The following is a 21,268-nucleotide window of genomic DNA, read 5'->3' as shown; positions in this document are numbered from 1 at the left end:
CCAGAAGGAGAAACACAGAAAGGCACTCTCCTCCATGCCTTCCCTGGAACCAGGGGCAGAGGCATCATGGAGGCAGGAACACAGCTTCCGGTCGAGCTGCACCCCCCCCCCCACAGTTTCCGGTCCCGCTGGTCTTCACAGGTCCCTGCGTCTCTGTGGACCCTGAGGTTATCCATCCCTCTGAAACTTGGCTACAAGCGCCCTCTTGAACTCTGTGGTGCCAAATCTTTTTGTTTTAGGTCCTCTAGGGCTGACCAACAAGGTATTACCAAGGTGGGGACGGTGGGGGGGAGGGGGTCCCTTCAGCAGTCCTTGAAAATAAACTAACACAATACCACAGAGGCAGGAAATTATATGTGATTTGAATGCATATGTGTGAAAGAGTCTGAACACTTGGAACATACTCACCAATACATTATCAGCAGTTATCTAAGTGTAGCGAAATTCTAGGTGACTTTTGTCTTTCTTTTTTTATACCTTCTGACTTCGTTTCAAATATTAAAACAAGCGAGTATCACTTTGTAATTATAAAAATAATTTTGTTTTAAAAAAGTTAAACTACCATTTTAGAGCAGAAGGCTATGCATGATTATGAAAACTATCACAGAAAAACACATTTTTTAAAAAGATAAAGGAGGTTAATAATAGATAAGGCTTGAATCCAAGCATTATTTGCTTTGAAACTTAAACTGCAAAACTCATGCCCTAAATATCATGGATTACAAGGTCCTGGAATGCCAAAGATATAAATGAGCATAAACCAGACAATTGGAGTGTATAACAACTGGTATTATTCAGATACACAAGTGAGCTGACAAATTACAAGGCTAGGAATAATTTCCTGTTGAGTGGATCATGCTATGGTATCCACATTACTAAAGTAGGAGCATTATTTTGCAAAGGATGGTTACTGGGAAGGAAAGGCAAAGGAGACACTCTTTCCATAGTCTAGCTCACACAGCTGAGAAAGGAAACAGAAAACAGTCTGGCTTCACTTCATTCTTTTGGCAACATCTGAATATGCGTGTTCAATCTCCTGGTCAGCGGGACATGTGTTTGTGAATTCATCCCGAGCATACACATTGTTCAAGTACCTCCAGATGCCAGTCATTTCAGAAGGAAATTCAAAATCTCTGTATCTCTTGGCCATGATCTGGAAACGAAGAGGAAACAGTCAGAAAGGGAAAACCCACAAACGTAGGCAGTTACATCAGACAATCAATTCTTCTGAGGCGTGTAATATATTCTTTCTCAAGTTCCCATGTCGTCCTACAGCCATTCAAGCTGCCCAAATTGCAATATGAGTTTGCAGGGGGCATACTGAGCATGGGACTCAAAACAGAGGTGCTATACAACCATGCCCACCCATTCATCACAGATAGTCCTTGTGACCCACTGGCATGAATTTGCTTTATTGTCTAGTCGCTCAGTCATGTCCAGCTCTTTTGTGACCCCATGGACTGTAGCCCACCTCTGTCCATGAGATTTCCCTGGCAATAATACTGGAGTGGGCCACTATTTCCTTCTCCAGGGGATCTTCTTTACCCAAGGATTGAACCCAAATCTCCTGTGCAGATTCTTTACCATCTGAGCCACCAGGGAAGCCCTGAGCTTGCTCTGTAATCTGGTGGATTTCTCTTCGTCATTCTAGTAGTTTTCTCTCCCTGTGTTCTGCTGCTGGGTTATTTTGTGCCTAAAGATTCAGATGGCTCAGATGGTAAAGAGTCTGCCTGCAATTCAGGAGACCTGGGTTCAATTCCTGGGTCAGGAAGATCCCCTGGAGAAAGACATGACAACTCACTCCAGTATTCTTGCCTAGAGAATCCCATGAGCAGAGGAGACAATCCATGGGATCCAGGTGTTGGAGAAGACTCTTGAGAGTCCCTTGGACTGCAAGGAGATCCAACCAGTCCATTCTGAAGGAGATCAGCCCTAGGTGTTCTTTGGAAGGAACGATGCTAAAGCTGAAACTCCAGTACTTTGGCCACCTCATGTGAAGAGTTGACTCATTGGAAAAGACTCTGATGCTGGGAGGCATTGGGGGCAGGAGGAGAAGGGGATGACAGAGGATGAGATGGCTGGAGTCAATCACTGACTCGATGGACGTGAGTCTGAGTGAACTCCGGGAGTTGGTGTTGGACAGGGAGGCCTGGCATGCTGCGATTCATGGGGTTGCAAAGAGTCGGACATGACTGAGCGACTGATCTGATCTGATCTGATCTGAAGTGACTAACACTTTCATTTTCAAAGGTTCAGGTTGGATCTTTAGTTTAGATTGTGCCAGGATCACTTTGAAGTGCCCTCTTTTTCCTATTTGCTGAACCTCACCTCCTGAAACCCCAAGTACCTGGGTATGTTACACCTGTGGATTTCCATCATTCTGCCCCTGAAAGGATCATTTCACTGTGGGTCTACCGTGTGCAGAGAGCAGATTCATGAACTGAAAAATCCTTATTCTCAAGGAAACAGTGGATGTCTTCCCAGGTGCCTCAGAGGTTAAAGCATCTGCCTGCAATGTGGGAGACCTGGGTTCGATCCCTGGGTCAGGAAGATCCCCTGGAGAAGGAAATGGCAACCTGCTCCAGTATTCTTGCCTGGAGAATCCCATGGATGGAGGAACCTGGTGGGCTACAGTCCACGGGGTCACAAAGAGTTGGACATGACTGAGCGACTTCACTTACTTACTTAAGGATGGGGTAGCTAAGAATGGATATCATGAAAACACAGTGGTGTGAGATGTCTCCTCTGGCTGGAGGGTGTCACTGGGAATTCATCACAAAGGAGGGTGTATACTCTTGTAGATGGTATGAGTTCCCTGGGGTTGCCTTAACAAAGTACTACAACTGTGGGTGGCTTGAAACAACAGAAATATCTTCTCCCACACTCCTGGAGGCCCCAGAATCCAAGATCACGGTGTCAGCAGGGCCGGGCTCCCTCTGAAGCCTCCAGGGAAAGATCCGTTCCAGGTCTCTCCCTGTTTCTGGCTCATGGGAGCACAGCTCCAGTCTCTACCTGGAACTTTCCCTGTGTTGGTGTCTCTGGATACAAATTCCCTTTTATAAGAACATCTGTCATGTTGGATTAGGGGCCCATTCAGTTCAGTTCAGTTCAGCCACTCAATCATGTCCGACTCTTTGCCACCCCATGAATTGCAGCATGCCAGGCCTCCCTGTCCAACACCAACTCCCGGAGTTCACTCAGACTCATGTCCAGTGAGTCAGTGATGCCATCCAGCCATCTCATCCTCTGTCGTCCCCTTCTCCTCCTGCCCCCAATCCTTCCCAGCATCAGAGTCTTTTCCAATGAGTCAACTCTTCGCATGAGGTGGCCAAAGTACTGGAGTTTCAGCTTTAGCATCATTCCTTCCAAAGAAATCCCAGGGCTGATCTCCTTCAGAATGGACTGGTTGGATCTCCTTGCAGTCCAAGGGACTCTCAAGAGTCTTCTCCAACATCACAGTTCAAAAGCATCAATTCTTCGGCACTCAGCCTTCTTCACAGTCCAAATCTCACATCCATACATGATCACTGGAAAAACCATAGCCTTGACTAGACGGACCTTTGTTGGCAAAGTAATGTCTCTGCTTTTCAATATGCTGTCTAGGTTGGTCATAACTTTCCTTCCAAGGAGTAAGCGTCTTTTAATTTCATGGCTGCAATCACCATCTGCAGTGACTTTGGAGCCCCCCAAAATAAAGTCTGACACTGTTTCCACTGTTTCCCCGTCTATTTCCCATGAAGTGATGGGACCGGATGCCATGATCTTCGTTTTCTGAATGTTGAGCTTTAAGCCAACTTTTTCACTCTCCTCTTTCACTTTCATCAAGAGGCTTTTTAGTTCCTCTTCACTTTCTGTCATAAGGGTGGTGTTATCTGCATATCTGAGGTTATTGATGTTTCTCCCGGCAATCTTGATTCCAGCTTGTGCTTCTTCCAGTCCAGCGTTTCTCATGATGTACTCTTCATATAAGTTAAATAAACAGGGTGACAATATACAGCCTTGACGAACTCCTTTTCCTATTTGGAACCAGTCTGTTGTTCCATGTCCAGTTCTAACTGTTGCTTCCTGACCTGCATACAGATTTCTCAAGAGGTCAGATGGTCTGGTATTCCCATCTCTTTCAGAATTTTCCACAGTTTATTGTGATCCACATAGTCAAAAGCTTTGGCGTAGTCAATAAAACAGAAATAGATGTTTTTTCTGAACTCTCTAGCTTTTTCCATGATCCAGCAGATGTTGGCAATTTGATCTCTGGTTCCTCTGCCTTTTCTAAAACCAGCTTGAACATTGGGAAGTTCATGGTTCACATATTGCTGAAGCCTGGCTTGGAGAATTTTGAGCATTACTTTACTAGCATGTGAGATGAGTGCAATTGTGTGGTAGTTTGAGCATTCTTTGGCATTGCCTTTCTTTGGGATTGGAATGAAAACTGACCTTTTCCAGTCCTGTGGCCACTGCTGAGTTTTCCAAATTTGCTGGCATATTGAGTGCAGCACTTTCACAGCATCATCTTTCAGGATTTGAAATAGCTCAACTGGAATTCCATCATCTCCACTAGCTTTGTTTGTAGTGATGCTTTCTAAGGCCCACTTGACTTCACATTCCAGGATGTCTGGCTCTAGGTGAGTGGTCACACCATCGTGATTATCTTGGTCGTGAAGATCTTTTTTGTACAGTTCTTCTGTGTATTCTTGCCACCTCTTCTTAATATCTTCTGCTTCTGTTAGGTCCATACCATTTCTGTCCTTTATTGAGCCCATCTTTGCATGAAATGTTCCCTTGGTATCTCTAATTTTCTTGAAGAGATCTCTAGTCTTTCCCATTCTGTTGTTTTCCTCTATTTCTTTGCAATAGAGGAAAATTGGGGCCTGTTATACTGCTCCTAATCAATTAATATGATCTCATCTTGACTAATTACATCTGCAAAAACTCTATTTCCAAATAAGATCAGTTTTGAGATATCGGGAGTTAGGACTTGGGTCTAACTTATATACGAATTTGGGGGGACAAATACTTGGAAAGCTATGATAAACCTAGACAGCTTATTAAAAAGCAAAGACATCACTTTGCCAACAAATATGCATATAGTCAAAGCTATGGTTTTTCCATAAGTCATGTATGGATGTGAGAGTTGGACTGTAAAGAAAGCTGAGTGCCAAAGAACAGATGCTTTTGGACTGTGGTGTTGGAGAAGACTCTTGAGAGTCCCTTGGACTGCAAGGAGATTCAATCAGGCAATCCAAAAGGAAATCAATCCTGAATATTCATTGAGAGGACTGATGCTAAAGTTCCAATACTTGGCCAAGTGATGCGAAGAGCTGACTCATTGGACAAGACCCTGATGCTGGGAAAGATTGAAATCAGGAGGAGAAGGGGACGACAGAAGATGAGATGGCTGGATGGCATCACCTACTCAATGGACATGAGTTTGAGTAAACTCCAGGAGACAGTGAAGGACAGGGAAGGCTGGCATGCTGCAGTCCATGGGGTCCCAAAGAGTTGGGCACTACTGAGCAACTGAACAACAATACTTGGAAGGACAGTATTTCCCATTATATTGGCTCCCGGGATGTTTGGACAACATGAATGTTGAATCTGTCACCAATTAGAAGATCTTCGGGACTTATTTCTCAGATTTTGGAAGCCGGGAGCTAATGATGCAGTAAGACAGGATCACATATCTTTTCATAGAGCCTCCTAAATAATTATCTTTTACTTGAATTCAATCTTACTAGAGATTAATGCCAAGACTCGTGCTTTTCTTTTGTTTGCATTTGCCTGCTTTTGCTTTACCCAAACATTCTGAGTAAATTTATTCCATGTGTGCCTCTCATAAATGTAAACTTGTTTTATATCCTATCTTATTAATGTAATACTTTGTTTCCCAACTTCCTGTAAATATTTTTGCATTTATGTATGTGTGTGTTTCCCTCTCTGGTGGTTTGGAAGGTTTATGGTCTGTTTTAACTCTTGCAGTCATTGTTGTTGCTTAGTTGCTAAGTTGTGTCTGACTCTTTGTGACTGCATGGACCTGCCAGGCTCCTCTGTTATGGAATTTCCCAGGCAAGAATACTGGAGTTGGTAGTGGTTTCCTATATAACTTTAAATAATAGGAATTCTTTATTTCTTGATTTATCAACTATTCTTTGATTGACCTCTACTTACTCCTGGTAATAAGCAAGGATATTATTATACTTACACTTCTCTTCATTTCTGATCTATTATCTTCCTTCCAATGGTGTGAAAATCGAAGTTTACTATATCTGATTCAGTCCTGTAGCTCTAATTCCCACTGCTGTTGAGTTTTAGTTCTGGTTTCAGATCTACCACCAATCCTTTTATACCACACACCTTCTCTGTTCCTGGATTCTTATTTTATCATCCTTTTTTATTATGTCATCATATAGAAATTTTATTTTTACAAAATGGCTCAGAGTGTTTATTGCATCAAGACCAGAAGCCTAGGTAAAAGCAACAATTTACTTGGATATAAAATTCTTACATCACACATCCTTTCCTATAATCCTTTAACTACTGCCTGTCCTGGGTCTTCGCTGTGGCACGCAGGCTTCTCTAGTTGCAGTGCATGGGCTTAGCTGCCCCAAAGCATGTGGGCTCTGAGTTCCCTGACCAGGCATCGAACCTGCGCCCCCTGCATTGGAAGGTGGATTCTTAACCACTGGGACACCAGGGAAGTCCCCAATCCTTTAACTGTTAAAACACTGTTTTCTGGCTTTTAATGTGATCCTAGAATCCTGCAGAGAAGGGAATGACAACCCACTCCAGTATTCTTTATTTTTTTAATTGAAGGATAATTGCTTTATAGAATTTTGTTGTTTTCTGTCAAACTTCAACATGAACCAGCCACAGGCATACATATATTCTCTCCCTTTTGAACCTCCCTCCCGTCTCCCTCCCCATCCCACTCCTCTCCATTGATACAGAGCCGCTGTTTGAGTTTCCTGGGCCACACAGCAAATTCCCGATGGCCATCTATTTTACATACAGTAATGTAAGTTTCCATGTTACTGTCTCCATACATCTCACCCTCTCCTCCCCTCTCCCTTGTCCATAAGTTTATTCTCTATGTCTGTTTCTCCATTGCTGCCTTGTAAATAAATTCTTCAGTACCATTTTTCTAGATTCTGTATATATGCATTAGAATATGATATTTATCTCTCTTCCTGACTTACTTCACTCTGTATAATAGGTTCTAGGTTCATCCACCTCATTAGAATGACTCAAATGCATTCCTTTTTATGGCTGAGTAATCTTCCATTGTGTATATGTACCACAACTTTTTTATCCATTCATCTATCTATGGACAGCTAGGTTGCTTCCATGTTCTAGCTGTTGTAAATAGTGCTGCAATGAACAATGGGATACATGTGTTTTTTTAAATTTTGGTTTCTTCAGGGTATATGTCTAGGAGTGGGATTGCTGGGTCATATGGTGGTTTTATTCCTAGTTTTTTAAGGAATCTCCTTACCATCTTCCATAGTGGCTGTATCAATTTGAATTCTCACCAACAGTGCAAGAGCGTTCCCTTTTGTCCATACCCTCTCCAGAATTTATTGCTTGTAGACTTTTTGGTGAGGGCCATTCTGACTGGTATGAGGTGATATCTTATTGTGGTTTTGATTTGCATTTCTCTAATAATGAGCGATGCTGAGCATCTTTTCATATTTTTGTTTGTTAGCCATCTGTATGTCTTCTTTGGATAAATGTCTATTTAGGTATTTTTCCCACTTTTTGACTGGGTTGTTTGTTTTTCTGGCATTGAGTTGTATGAGCTGCTTGTGTATTTTGGACATTAATCCTTTGTCAGTTGTTTCATTTGCTATTATTTTCTCCCATTCTGAGGGCTGTCTTTTCACCTTGCTTTTAGTTTCCTTTGCTGTGCAAAAGTTTTTAAGTTTAATCAGGTCCCACTTGTTTACTTTTGTTTTTATTTCTGATACTCTAGGAGGTGGGTCATAGAGGATCTTGCTTTGATTTATGTCATCACCATGCCAGTATTCTTGCCTGGAGAATTCAATGAACATGGGAGCCTGGCAGGCTATAGTCCAGGGGGTTGCAAAGAGTCAAACATGACCGAGCAACCAACACTTTCACCTCACTATAGAGACATATGAGGCTAGTCTAATTTCTCTGTTGTGTAGACGGCCTTACCTTTTATTATTAGTACGATTATCATTATCATCGGGCACGCAAAGGGTTCTTTTTTATTGTCAAAGTTCAGTAATTTACCAGTTATATCATACATAGTGTGTTGACTGTTCAGGACAATATTTTTCTAAACATGGATTGCTGTTTAAAGTAATAGCAGATCATCATCCTTTAGTTCATCCTTTAGTTCATTCAGATCATCCTTTAGTTCAAAACACTTTACCTTTGAGTCTGCTTTTTCCTCTTTTTTTCTTTCTGGTCCTCTCGTTCCTGATTATGTGCACCTGGATTCTCTCTAATCACCTTTACCTCTTGCTTCTTCTCCATTCAATTTGAGAGAGTTTCCTCAGGTTGTCCTAAAAATCCTTGATGAATTTCTGGAAAGTCACTTTCCACCTCTTGCTACTCCTAATACAACTTCTAAACAATTTCTGAAATTGCTTTGTTTTTAAGTTTTATTTTTTTTTCAGTTCTACCAGTTTCATTTTCATCCTCTTTGTGAGATTATATTTTTTGACACTTTGTGACTTGTCTTTGAGCCCTTTCTCCAAAGGTTTGTTTGCTATGCTGAGTAGCTCAGTCATGTCCAACTCTTTTGAGATCCCATGGACTATAGCCCACCAGGCTTCTCTGTCCATGGGATTTTTCACCCAAGAATACTGGAGTGGGTTGCTATTTCCTACTTCAGGGCATATTCCCAACAAGGGATCAAACCCATGTCTCCTGTGTTTTCTGCCTTGCAGGTGGGTTTTTTACCCATTAAGCCATCAGGGAAGGAATCATGTTCTCTTTCATTTTTTTGAGGCTGTAGAGAAGCATCTGTCTGAAAAGTTCTTTGATTTACTGGACCAATCTTAACCAGAGAGGTGTTTCTCATCTGCCTTTTTCTCTTTTGTTCTATTTAACCCTTCCCCTTCTTCTTTGTGATCATCTCTATCCACATAGAGGTCCCACTTGGATTCCTTTTGGTTACTAAACATCTTTTAATGAGCAGACCCGTTGGACTTACTATTTGCTTAAAAACAAGGTGGAGAGCATTGGGAGTAAGGCCAGGCAGCAGGAAGACCAATTTGGATATTTATTCTCAAACACCTGCTCATCAAGGGCCTTCCCTGGTGGCTCAAATGGTAAAGAATCTTCCTGCAGTGCAGAAGACCCAGGTTCAACCCCTGGTCAGGAAGATCCCCTGGAGAAGGAAATGACAGCCCACTCTAGTATTCTTGCCTGGATAATTCCATGAATGGAGGAGCCTGGTGGGCTAGAGTCCATGGGTCACAGAGTCAGACACAACTGAGTGACTAACCCTTTAACTTTTCCACCTGCTAATCAAACACCGCTCTATACTCTGCCCAGAGACACATGAGAGTCAAGATCAAAGTCAGGGTTAGTGCCTCCTCCACTGTGAGGATTAGGAGGAGGTCGCTGTGGCTAAAAGTGATGCTGAGGTCATCTACAGTCTCTCTTCTGAGTGATTCCAAGCTTATTTCTTTTCTCTGCTCAGCAGTCACAAAGCAGAATGCCTCTTTCCTTCTCTCCTCCCCTCCACCTCCCCTCCCTGTTCCTTTGGGTCAGAGGACAGTGGCAGAACACACAGGTGGCACCTCTGAACAGTTTCACCTTCAGCTCTGCCTCCACAGTGATCTCATCTCTGTAAAGCTGGTCCCTGCCTCTCTTGGCCCACTCTACGCTCTGTCCTCAAACAAAGAAGCCTGGCATGCTGCAGTCCATGGGGTCGCAAAGAGTTGGACACAACCCAGTGACTGAACTGAACTAAAATGCCAAATAAATGCATTATTAGAACAAAAGGTTCTTGACTTGTATTTCCCTATGTCTTCTCTCCCATCACCCTATCCTTATACCAAAGACCTAGTTCTGGACCTGGTATGATCTGAATAATAAGGATGCCTCCGAACAAGGGTTGGGCTTCTTCCTGGGGAATCTAGGGATACTGAGGACCAAAGACATACCAACAGTGATAATGATACAACAACTAACAGCTGTGAGGGCCAGCCAGACTGGGGCACTTCAGAGAGCAGCCATAACTAAGGAGTCCAAGGGTGGGGCCATCTGCTTTTGAATTTCAGAGTCACTCCCTGAAATTCTGATTATATACATCAGGGGCTGAATTGAGGGGTTTACATTTCTAACAGGGCTTCCCTGGTGGCTCAGCAATAAAGAAGCCATCTGCATTGCAGGAGATGTGGATTCAATCCCTGGGTCAGGAAAATCCCCTTGAGGAGGGCATGGTAACTCACTCCAGTAACCTTGTTGGGAAAATCCCATGGACAGAGGAGTCTGGGGAGCTGTAGTCCATGGGGTCGCAAAGAATCAGAGATGACTGGAGCCCCTGAGCAGGCACATTTTCTAAATTAGTAGGCACAATTCTTATGCCTACTAATGTTGTAGAACCACTGGCCTAGGGAATCTTTAAACCCTAATTATACATGGCCAGCGACTTTTATTTCATGTTTGATTACCTGGGAAAACAGGCTGCCATACGTGGTCCAGCCGAGGAGCTGTGAGCTGCTCACCAGCTCTAAGGGTTCTGTGTTAAGAGCCAACCTCCTCCCTTATCCCAGGGTTAGGCTCACTCTTCCCATCACCAACAATTGACTCAATTCACTTTTTTTCCCCCAAGGTTGGCTCAGTTTTTCTGGTTGTTGTTTTTGTTTTTGGACTGCACTGCTCAGCTTGCAGGATCTTGGTTGCCCACCCAGGGATTGAACCCAGGCCACCCCAGCAAAAGCGCTGAGTCCCAACCACGGGACCACCACCAGGGAATTTCCCAAGTTCACATTTTAATCCTCGCAGATTCCAAACACCATCTCCCAGCCTGGAGTGTGAAACACCAGCTATAATCAATGTATTCCCTCAAGTTGCTTTCACATAGCTTGTCTTTAGGCTGTGGCAGTTAAGACTGGAAAAGAGAAGCTGTGAGGATGGAGGGATGGGAGCCAAGCTCTCATATACTTTATGAGAACCTCCAAGGAACATCTGAGAATAGCACCCACAGATCTCAAACTTGGGGCTTGGCTGCCGCAAACAGAAATGAGCTAGACTTTTAAATTCAAGAAACCCTGTTTTAGATTGTCTTGGAAAAAAAAAAAAAAAACACAAGTCAAAACAAAATGAAACAAAGCCCCATTCATGTATTCAGCACCTGAGGTACAAGGAAGGACAAACCTTAATAATGTGGAGCTTGGGTAAGAGATTGCAGTCAGCCAGCGTGAGCTCATTGCCATCCAGGAACTTCCTTCCAGAAACAGCAGCTTCCTCGGTGCTGTGGGCATCTACCTCATCCGGCAGGGGGCTGTTCAGATAGCTATCCAGCTTCTTCAGGCCTTTAACAGGTTCCTTTCATAAACTAAAATGGGAAAGCAGAAAACAACGAAGATGAGCCATGGAAGTCCACGTCTCCTCTGTCTTTGTTACTGTTCAGTCGCTCAGTTGTGTCTGACTCTTTATGACCCCGTGGACGGCAGCACACCAGGCTTCCCTGTCCTTCCCCATCTCCCAGAACTTGCTCAAACTCATGTCCATTGGGTCGATGATGCCATCCAATCATCTCATCCTCTGTCATCCCCTTCTCCTCCTGCCCTCCTCTCTCTAGATATCAAAAAAAAAAAAAAAAAGGGGAATTTGTCCCTTCCCTCCTGAGACTTGGCCAGTGAGTGTTAAGAGAGTCAGGAAGGAGACAGGTGGGTTTATGAGATCTAAATAAAAGATTCACTTCTCCTTGGAAAAGAATTCTACGGTCTACACAACACTGCTGCTTCTAGAACTCATTCATTTATTCAAAAATCCATATGGAGAAACTTTCATGGTGGGCATCACTGACTCAATGGACATGAGTTTGGGTAAACTCAGGAGTTGGTGGTGGACAGGGAGGCCTGGCGTGCTGCAGCCCATGGGGTCGCAAAGAGTCAGATGTGACTGAGTGACTGAACCGAACTGAATGGTTAAGACTTGTGCTTTCCAGGTGGGATGGGGTGGGAGGTGGGAGGGAGGCTCAAGAGGGAGGGTCGGGTGTAACCTATGGCTGATTCATGTTGATGTATGGCAAAAACCAACACAATATGGTAAAGCAATTATATTCCACTAAAAATAAATAAACTAAAAAAGGCTTTGCATTTCCAATTCAGAGTCAGGGAACTTAGATCCCACATGCCACACAATGTAACCAAAAAATTTTTTTAATTAAAAATTAAAAAAAAATCTTTGTGAAAATCACATAATGAAGGAAGCACCAACAGAAGGTTCATTCACCCTGAATTCCATGGGAGAGGAATCACTGGTGGTGATGATTTTCTCCTAAAAATGTCCTTTTCTGGACAATCTCTAGAAAAGCACTCAGTCCCTGAAACCCATGTGCAGGCTCAGAGTGGGAGGTACTTTTTCCTTATTTCTATACACAGGTCCCTCCCCACTGTGCAGTGAGGCAGAATTCCCCACATCTCATAAGAAGCCACACCAGAGGCGGAATGGAGGTCCATGGAGAAAACAGGAAGATGGGAGGGACTCTCTCGTTTGCATCCTTCTTGGTGTTTTTTATAAATGCTGAGAACTTGGCAAACACGTCATTTCTGGCAGAGTTAGATTCAGGGTGTTGGGTCCCCAGCTTAGGTACCTTGAAAAGTTCAAAGCGAGAGTATCACAGATCAGCAATGTTTGAGTTGGGAGAATACAAAGCGAGAAGGGAAGAAATGACTTTCTCTGAGCAGATATAAAAATGAAAACTGCTCCTTAAATGTTTTCCTAATCTTTCCATCTTGAAAGTTGGGAGCAATACCATCCAGGAGTAAAGCACTGGATGGACCGTTTTCTTCCTGGGACGGAGGGCCCCCTAGCCTTGCTGGTCTTTGTTCTCTTCCTCCTGAAATAAAGATGATGAACTAGAGGGTTCCCTTAAGGCCCACCCTGCTGCAATGCTGTGTGTAACATATGCTCCCAACAGGCCAGCAGAAACAGGCCACCCACTTGACATCGGCCCACTTCCTCCCCACTTCCTGCCATCAAACCCTAATTGCCAAATGGCAGGTGCAGAGCAGCGAAATCCCAGCCACCTAGACTCAGGGCTTCTAATCTCACTGCGTTTCCTGTGGCACACCACAGGTACAGCTCAGGAGGTAAGCGCCATGGCCACAGAAAGCCAACACACAGTGTTGGAGCTTTAGAACTGTCTGTGAACGGGGAAAAGTGACAACCAAGTTGCCAACACTGGTTTTGACGAGGCCCACCTCGGGGGAGCCAGTTTCTCCTCTAAGAACTCCTCGATCTTATTCACGTCTGTCTTGACTTTACCATCAAGAGTCATGAAAGGTGGGTTGGTGCCAGGAGCCAAGTTCTGCAGGTCCGTGGGCTTCCTGGGCAGCGGGGGAGGGCAGTGCCAGGGTTGGGATCATTGCCAAGGCTTAACCACGTGCCCCCACCCATCCACACATACACACACCAGGGGAAGAGAAACCACCCTTGAGAATTTCAAAGGCAACTGGGAGTTTACAAACTGTCCTACTAGCAAGGAAAGTGTGGCCCTTTATCTGGAGACAGGGCTGAAAAGTTAACCCTCCCCAGTGTTATCAGCCAGGAGCGGGGCTTAGGCAGGCTCTGCAGAGGGTCACGGCTGACCAGTCACTGGGCGGGCAGCCTCCTCCCAGTTCCCCTCCTCCTCCTCCTTCCGGGTTACCTCTGACCCCATCCTGTAATGACTTCGTGGCCCACGTATGCCCTCTCCAATCCAGGGTCCTGACCCAGGGTGGACATGCCCAGGACAGGGCCCATGGGTCCTAGGAGTGTGCATCGTGTGCCTGTGTGTTTCTGTCTCTGTGTCTCCGTCTGTGCGTGTCTGTGTTTGTGTTTGTATGTCTGTGTGTATGAGCGTCTCCATTTCTGTGTGTGTGTGTGTGCATGTGCGCATGCCTATGTGTCTGTGTTGCTGTGTGTGTCTGTCTCTGTGTGTCTCTGTCTGAGTGTGTCTGTGTGTGTGTCTGTGTTTGTGTCTGTGTTTGGGTCTATGTATGCACCTGTGTCTGTGTGTCTGTGTGTGTGTGTCTCCATCTCTGTGTGTATGCGTGTGTGTGTGTGTACACACGCGCCTGTGTGTCTGTGTCTCTCAGTGCCTCTGTACGTGTCTGCCTCTATGTGTCTCTGTCTGTGTGTGTGTATGTGTGTATGTCTGTGTATGCACCTGTGTCTGTATGTCTATGTGTATGGGTGTCTCCATCTGTGTGTGTGTGTGCGTGCGCCTGTGTGTCTGTGTCTCTCTGTGCCTCTGTGCATGTCTGTCTGAGTGTGTGTATGTGTGTGTCTGTGTCTGCATTTGGGTCTATGTATGTGCCTGTGTCTGTATGTCTGTGTGTATGCATGTCTCCATCTGTGTGTGTGTGTGTCCGCGTGTACACACGCCTGTGTCTGTGTGTCTGTGTGCCTCTGTGCCTATGTGTGTGTATGTGTGTGTCTGTGTGTTTGTGTCTGTGTTTGGGTCTGTGTATGCACCTGTGTCTGTATGTCCGTGTCTGTGTGTCTGTGTGCCTCTGTGCTGTCTGTCTCTGTGTGTCTCTGAGTGTGTGTATGTGTGTGTCTGTGTGTGTGGGTCTGTGTGTGTGTGTCTGTGTGTGTGTCTGTGTGTGTGTGTCTGTGTGTTTGTGTCTGTGTGTTTGTGTTTGTGTATGCACTGTGTCTGTATGTCTGTGTCTGTGTGTCTGTGTGCCTCTGTGTGTCTCTGAGTGTGTGTATGTGTGTGTCTGTGTGTGTCTGTGTGTTTGTGTCTGTGTTTGGGTCTGTGTATGCACTGTGTCTGTATGTCTGTGTCTGTGTGTCTGTGTGCCTCTGTGCTGTCTGTCTCTCTGTGTCTCTGAGTGTGTGTATGTGTGTGTCTGTGTGTGTCTGTGTGTTTGTGTCTGTGTATGCACTGTGTCTGTATGTCTGTGTGTATGCGTGTCTCCATCTCTTTGTGTATGTCTGTGGCTGTGTGTCTGTATGTGTCTGTCTGGGTGTCTCTCCATGTGCCTGTGTGTATAGGGAATTGGGGATAGTTATTTCATTACTGCAGAAACCTGGTCTTACCTTTTCAAGTCCCCTGTTGTCACATTAAATATAACGCCCTTTAGCCAGAGAATCATAAAGAGACGCTAAGAAAATGGGCAATTTCTAATACTCTCACCATCACAGCCAGCCTGCAAATGGAAGAGGAGATCTTTATCAGAGCCAGCCTCACAATTACAAATGCCAGACTCCACTCTGCATGCACACAAAATCATGGTGAATGTATGTTAACAGCGATGATGCTGTAAGTAGCCTTCTGAGGTCCCTTCCCCCAGCCTCCAAGTGGGGGGTGTGGGCAGGGAGGACACACGTACTCGCTGAGCTTTCTGCCTTCCTTCTATCTCCTCACCACTTCCTGCCATTCGGGGCCTCTGAATAGCAATTCTCAGAGGGAAAGAGCAGCCAGAGGGAACCCCCTTAAAGGTAAAAAAGAAAGACATACTCTTCCCCTCCCTCCAACTCTTGATCCTCGTTAGAAGAGACACACCTCTCTTGCCAGGATGATTATTTGTAAAAAAAGACCAGCAGGCTCTCCCACCGGGACATGATCCCCAGCATTCTCTACTGTTTCCATCTCTGGAATGAGGGCTGGTTCCTATGAGTCCTAGGACCTTGGAACACTATAAAATGTTTAGGTCCCCTCCTCCATGGGGGAGCACTTGTACTTAGACAGCAGATTGTTCACAGTTGATATGGAAGGTAGGAAGACAGGTGGAAACAATGTCTCCCTGATGACCTGAGCAGGTTACATCCACACACGTGTCCCCAGACAGAGGCACAGAAGTACACTGAGCAGACATCCTCCCTACCAGGGCTTCCAGGAGAAAAGAAAGGCAGATGTTAGAGAAGAGAGGGGAGCCGTAGACTTCATCCTCCGGGGGCAGTTCCCAAACTCTTCTTTCTCTTCCCATCTTTCTCCACCCAACAAGGTTATACTGCTAACGAAATGCTGCCGGAAAGACCAGGGGAGTCAGCTGGGCTCCGATGACAGAAATGGCCATTTTTAGCCCAGGAAGCCCATTTATGGCATCTGCAGTTCAAAAGGAGTTGAGAGGATGCCTCAAGAAAATTGGACATCTTAGAAATTCTTCAGAGGGGGTTCTCTGGCATGAAGTTCTTAAGTCACCTGGAGAGGCTGTTCATAACAAGCTGTTCCTACAAATGAAGAGTTGATAAGAGACCCCAAACTCAGTTTTAGAAAAGACTAGATCAGCCTCTTCACAAAGACGAAGCCCAGATGTCCAACAAGCACGTGAAAGGGTTCTTAACATCATTAGCCAGCAGGGCAATGCAAGTTACAACCACAAATAGATTTGACCACACACCTACCAGAATGGCTAAAATGAAAAGCTCAGACAATGTCAACTATGGACAGGAACATGAAGCAGCGGACTCCCCAACCACTGCTGGTGAGAGTGCAAATTGGTGCAACTACTCTGGAAAACTGTTTGGCAGTTATTTACCCAAACTAAATATGCATTTATGCTATGACATAGCAATTCCACTCCCAAGAGAAATGAGTGTTAGGGGCACAAAAAGCACTTAAATGAATATTCTTATCAGCTTTAGTGTCATAGCCAAAATCTGGAAACAACTCAGACACCACCAAGAGTAGAACGAATAAATAAATGGTAGTATACTCATATACGGGCTTCCCAGATGTCACTAGTGGTGAAGAATCTACCTGCCAACGCAAGAGACTTAGGAGACGAGGCTTCGATCCCTGGGTTTGGAAGATCCCCTGGAGAAGGGCACGGCAACCCACTCCAGTCTTCTTGCCTGGAGAATCTCATGGACAGAAGAGCCTGGCGGGCTACAGTCAATGGGGTCACAAAGGGTCAGACATGACTGAAGCAACTTAGCATGCATACTCATATACTACCCCACACTACACCATATACACTACACCATACACTCACAAGCTACACCATACACTCATACCACAGTAGGAAAAAAAATAGCTATTACTACAAACCACAGTGTGGATGGATCTCACACATGTACTGTGGAGGGAAAGAAACCAGAATCAAAAGAGTCCTTTAGGAGAGTCCAATGTAGGTGAAGTTCAAACACAGGAGAACTGTGTGACGGGAATCAGAAGAGGAGTTGCTTTTGGAAGCTGGGCATTGTCTAGAAAGGGTGGAAGAAGCCCTTAGGGTGGTGGAAATATTCTATAGCTTGAGTTGGGTGGTGGCTACATGGTGGGTATATTCACTTTGACAAAGTCTTAATTAAGGTTTGTTTCCTTTACGGCATGTTTTACTCCAATTAAAAAAAAAGAAGCAAAAGTATTAATTTAAAAAACAGAGTCAGATTCAGTGAGTCTTGTATGAGGTCCAGAGATCTGAATTTTTAACGAGTTTCCCAAGGTACTATCATGCTGGCAGTCCAGGGCTTCAGCCCTACCTTGGACAAGTTATAAGGCAGACCCAGTGTTATGGTCAATGCATAAGACAGAATGGTTTGAACCACACCCCAGTGGACGATCTGTTGATAACAACTTTCTTGCAAGAACTTCTAGCTGATAAATCCAGCTGCATAAGTATCAAGATAATGGGTGAATTTAATATACATGAGGAGGCACCAATAGACTCAGATAAGTGACTTCAGAGTCCCCTAAGCTCAGAGCACTGGCTTCACCCCCTCCAACTCCTCCAGTTCTCCCTTCCCCCCTCTAGCATTTATGAGCAGGTCCACCTGGTATTTCCAATAGTCATGCACTGATGTGAGAGTTGGACCATAAAGAAGGCTGAGCACTGAATAATTGATGCTTTAAAACTGTAGTGCTAGAGAAGATGCTTGAGAGTCCCTTGGACAGCAAGGAGATCCAATCAGTCCATCCTAAAGGAGATCAACCCTGAACAGTCACTGGAAGTACTGATACTGAAGCTGAAGCTGCAATACATTGGCCACCTGATGTGAAGAACTGACTCATTGGAAAAGGGCCTGATGCTGGGAAAGACTTAAGGTGGGAGGAGAAAGGGACAACAGAGGATGAGATGATTGGATGGCATCACCGACTCACTGGACATGAGTTTGAGCAAATTCCAGGAGATGGTGAAGGACAGAGAAGCCTGGCGTGCTGCAGTCCTTGGAGTGGCAAAGAGTCAGACATGACTGGGATCTGTGACAGATTAAGGACACTTAGGACCCCTGCAGATGGCTCTCTGGTTGCCTGAGGCCACACCCCGCCTGGGGACCCATAGCCTCATGGCCATTTTGAAGGCTGCCATGAAATTAAAAGACGCTTACTCCTTGGAAGGAAAGTTATGACCAACCTAGATAGCATATTAAGAAGCAGAGACATTACTTTGCCAACAAAGATCTGTCTAGTCAAGGCTATGGTTTTTACAGTGGTCATGTATGGATGTGAGAGTTGGACTGTGAAGAAAGCTGAGTGCCAAAGAATTGATGCTTTTGAACTGTGGTGTTGGAGAAGACTCTTGAGAGTCCCTTGGACTGCAAGGAGATCCAACCAGTCCATTCTGAAGGAGATCAGCCCTGGGATTTCTTTGGAAGGAATGATGCTAAAGCTGAAACTCGAATACTTTGGCCACCTCATGTGAAGAGTTGACTCATTGGAAAAGACTCTGATGCTGGGAGGGATTGGGGGCAGGAGGAGAAGGGGACAACTGAGGATGAAATGGCTGGATGGCATCACCAACTCAATGGACATGAGTTTGAGTAAACTCCAGGAGTTGGTGATGGACAAGGAGGCCTGGCATGCTGCAATTCATGGGGTCACAAAGAGTCGGACACGACTGAGCAAATGAACTGAACCGAACTGAGTCTCCTCTTGGCTGTGTCCTGAAGCGAGCATCAGCACAGAGCTCAGTTACATAAAACTCTGAGCGACTTGTTGCTGGGGATCCCTCCTAAATCATGGTGCTGTCTTAACCACTGCAGGTTTGGGCAGAGTCACACCAAAAAAGGGGGCGAAGGAGGAGATGAACGTTCAGGGACACAAAAGCACGTATTTTGGCCAGTCCCGACTTGTTCCACAGCTTCTAAACCTCTTATTTTTATAGTGGTTACACTAAGCTCAGTCAAGCCTGAGATAAGTTCTGCAGAGTCAGGCCATTGTGTTTCTCCTTCTCTCTTGTGTCTCTAACCTTGGGAATCCTCTTATAACTCTATGCTGAATGGGGCAAGAGCCGTTGCACTTTGACCAAGAGCCCCGTGCCTAGAATGCGCCACTTTCTACCTTGGCGTCTGGAGAACAGCTACCCTTCACGGGTCTCTCTGCCTCACTGCTCTGTCTCTTTCATGGTCTCAAACTCAAGCCAGTGTTTTCCCTTGAAATTGTTCTCAGCTTTTCCTGAACCCTGGCAGCTCCTTCTTAAGGAGAAACAAAAAGGAAGGGAGGAGCAACTCATCTTTTAAAACCGAAAAATGGCCTGTGTCATCCAGCCAGGTAAAAACTTCACCTTCTTAAAAGGTTTCTTCCCAGAATTGGAACTGGGACTTTACAGGACCTGGAAGGTGGAATGATGGTCCACAAGGCACAACGCCCACAGCCCAGAAGGCAGTGACGAAGCCGTCTTTGTACATTTCCCACCTATGTGATCGTCAAACAGAATTGTTCCGACCGAGGCACTGGTCTGAAGGCTGTTAGGCATTTTAGAAGAAGAATCAACCAGCTGCCTCGACTGCCCATAAAAGAGGACTTACATATCCAGTGTTGCCTAATCTTAAATTGCTCCCAAAAAAAAAAAATTTTTTTTTTTTCTGTCTCGGTCTGTTGTAAATGAGGGGGGTTACGGGAACATGGTGGGTGTGACTAGGACGCCTTGCTGCCTGATTTTATTACTTTAATGTGCTTCAATGCCAGGATGTGCCAGCAAAAATAAAGGCAAAGATACACCATCTCCACCGCCCATTATTGGGCAACACCGAGGGAGTATCGCCCTGGTCACGGTCATTACCAGATGAGATGATGGGATAAACACACAGGCATTAGGGGTGAATAACTGACACCGTTGCCATAATTAGGACCTTTTATCATATGCAGCTTTATTTTCCGATGCTGATAATTCTCTCAGGCTAATTACATTCTGGGCTAAGTTTTCTCAGCAGAGTTCTCAGCCTACGGGGAAACTTTTGTATGTATAAATTTCTGATAAAATCAAATTAGGCAGTTTGAGAGATCAGAGTGTCTTTTCGTTTCCAGTGAAGACCCAAGCACTTGAATAAGCCAGATTCATAGGTCCGCCTTTCGAAATGCAACGTTTCTAAGTGCTTACTAGGATGGTCCTTCTCAAAAGAAAAGCAGTGGTGACTCTGACATGTTCTGAGAAATTTCGTCTGCCCCGGAGCCCGTCTGCAGCATTGGAGGATGTTGGTAATTCTGCTGAGTCCTGGCCTGGGCCTACTTCCCACCTCACAGCCTGAGGTGTAAAGGTCCAAATGTCACTACAAAGGTCAGCAGGTCTTCAGACCGGAACCTACTCCCACCTACTCTTTGCACACTTAACTCCATTTAGAAAATTTGCAGAGGAGCATTTTGTTAAATTTCCTTTCAGCGCTTTCTGCTTCCGGCCAACGACCTTTCCAAGGCTGGGCTGGAGGAACATGTAAGGAGCACCACCCACCCCCACCTGCCACTAAAGTCACTCCTACTCCCCATGGCCTTTGAGGGACTACACCCCCCAACCCTACCTGACAAATGGATGATGACCCTCCCACCAGAACAGGTCATGCACCCACCACCTGAATCCCTACCTTTGGGGGTCCCTACCCTCTTTCTAGAAAATTCTGTGAGGGCCTAAAGGGTAAACACATTCTGCAAAGGAAGCATATTTCCTTACTCCATGTAAAGGTCATGAAAAAACAATGGGGGAGGGGGACTTCCCTGGTGGGACAATGGATGAGAATCTACATGCCAATGCTGGGGACAGGGGTTCGATCCCTGGTCCAGGAAGATCCCACATGCTTCAGAGCAACTAAGCTCGTGTGCTACAACTACTGAGCCCAGGTGCTGCAGCTACTGAAGCCCATGCGCCTAGGACTGTGCTCCACCACAAAGAGTAGCCCCACTCGCTGCACCTAGAGAAAACCT

The 21,268-nt window shown here is 45.2% G+C and overlaps 1 protein-coding gene across 1 annotated transcript in view; it reads right to left on the bottom strand.

The window, feature by feature from the left end:
- Nucleotides 1-774: 774 nt before the first annotated feature.
- Nucleotides 775-21,268, bottom strand: part of LOC132346140 (chloride intracellular channel protein 6-like) — a 91,948-nt gene continuing 71,454 nt past the window's right edge. Inside the window, exons 2-3 of the mRNA XM_059889962.1 lie at nucleotides 11,353-11,523; nucleotides 775-1,153 (exon numbers count right to left, since the gene is read on the bottom strand). Of these exons, the coding sequence (XP_059745945.1) occupies nucleotides 992-1,153; nucleotides 11,353-11,523 (333 nt within the window). The 3' untranslated portion in view covers nucleotides 775-991. The remainder of the gene's footprint in view (nucleotides 1,154-11,352; nucleotides 11,524-21,268) is intronic.

The sequence above is a fragment of the Bos taurus genome, chromosome 1 (genome assembly GCF_002263795.3).
Source record: "Bos taurus isolate L1 Dominette 01449 registration number 42190680 breed Hereford chromosome 1, ARS-UCD2.0, whole genome shotgun sequence".
Lineage (NCBI taxonomy): Eukaryota > Metazoa > Chordata > Mammalia > Artiodactyla > Bovidae > Bos > Bos taurus.
Note: the sequence above shows the minus strand (reverse complement) of the source record. Positions and strands in the feature narration are given on the sequence as shown.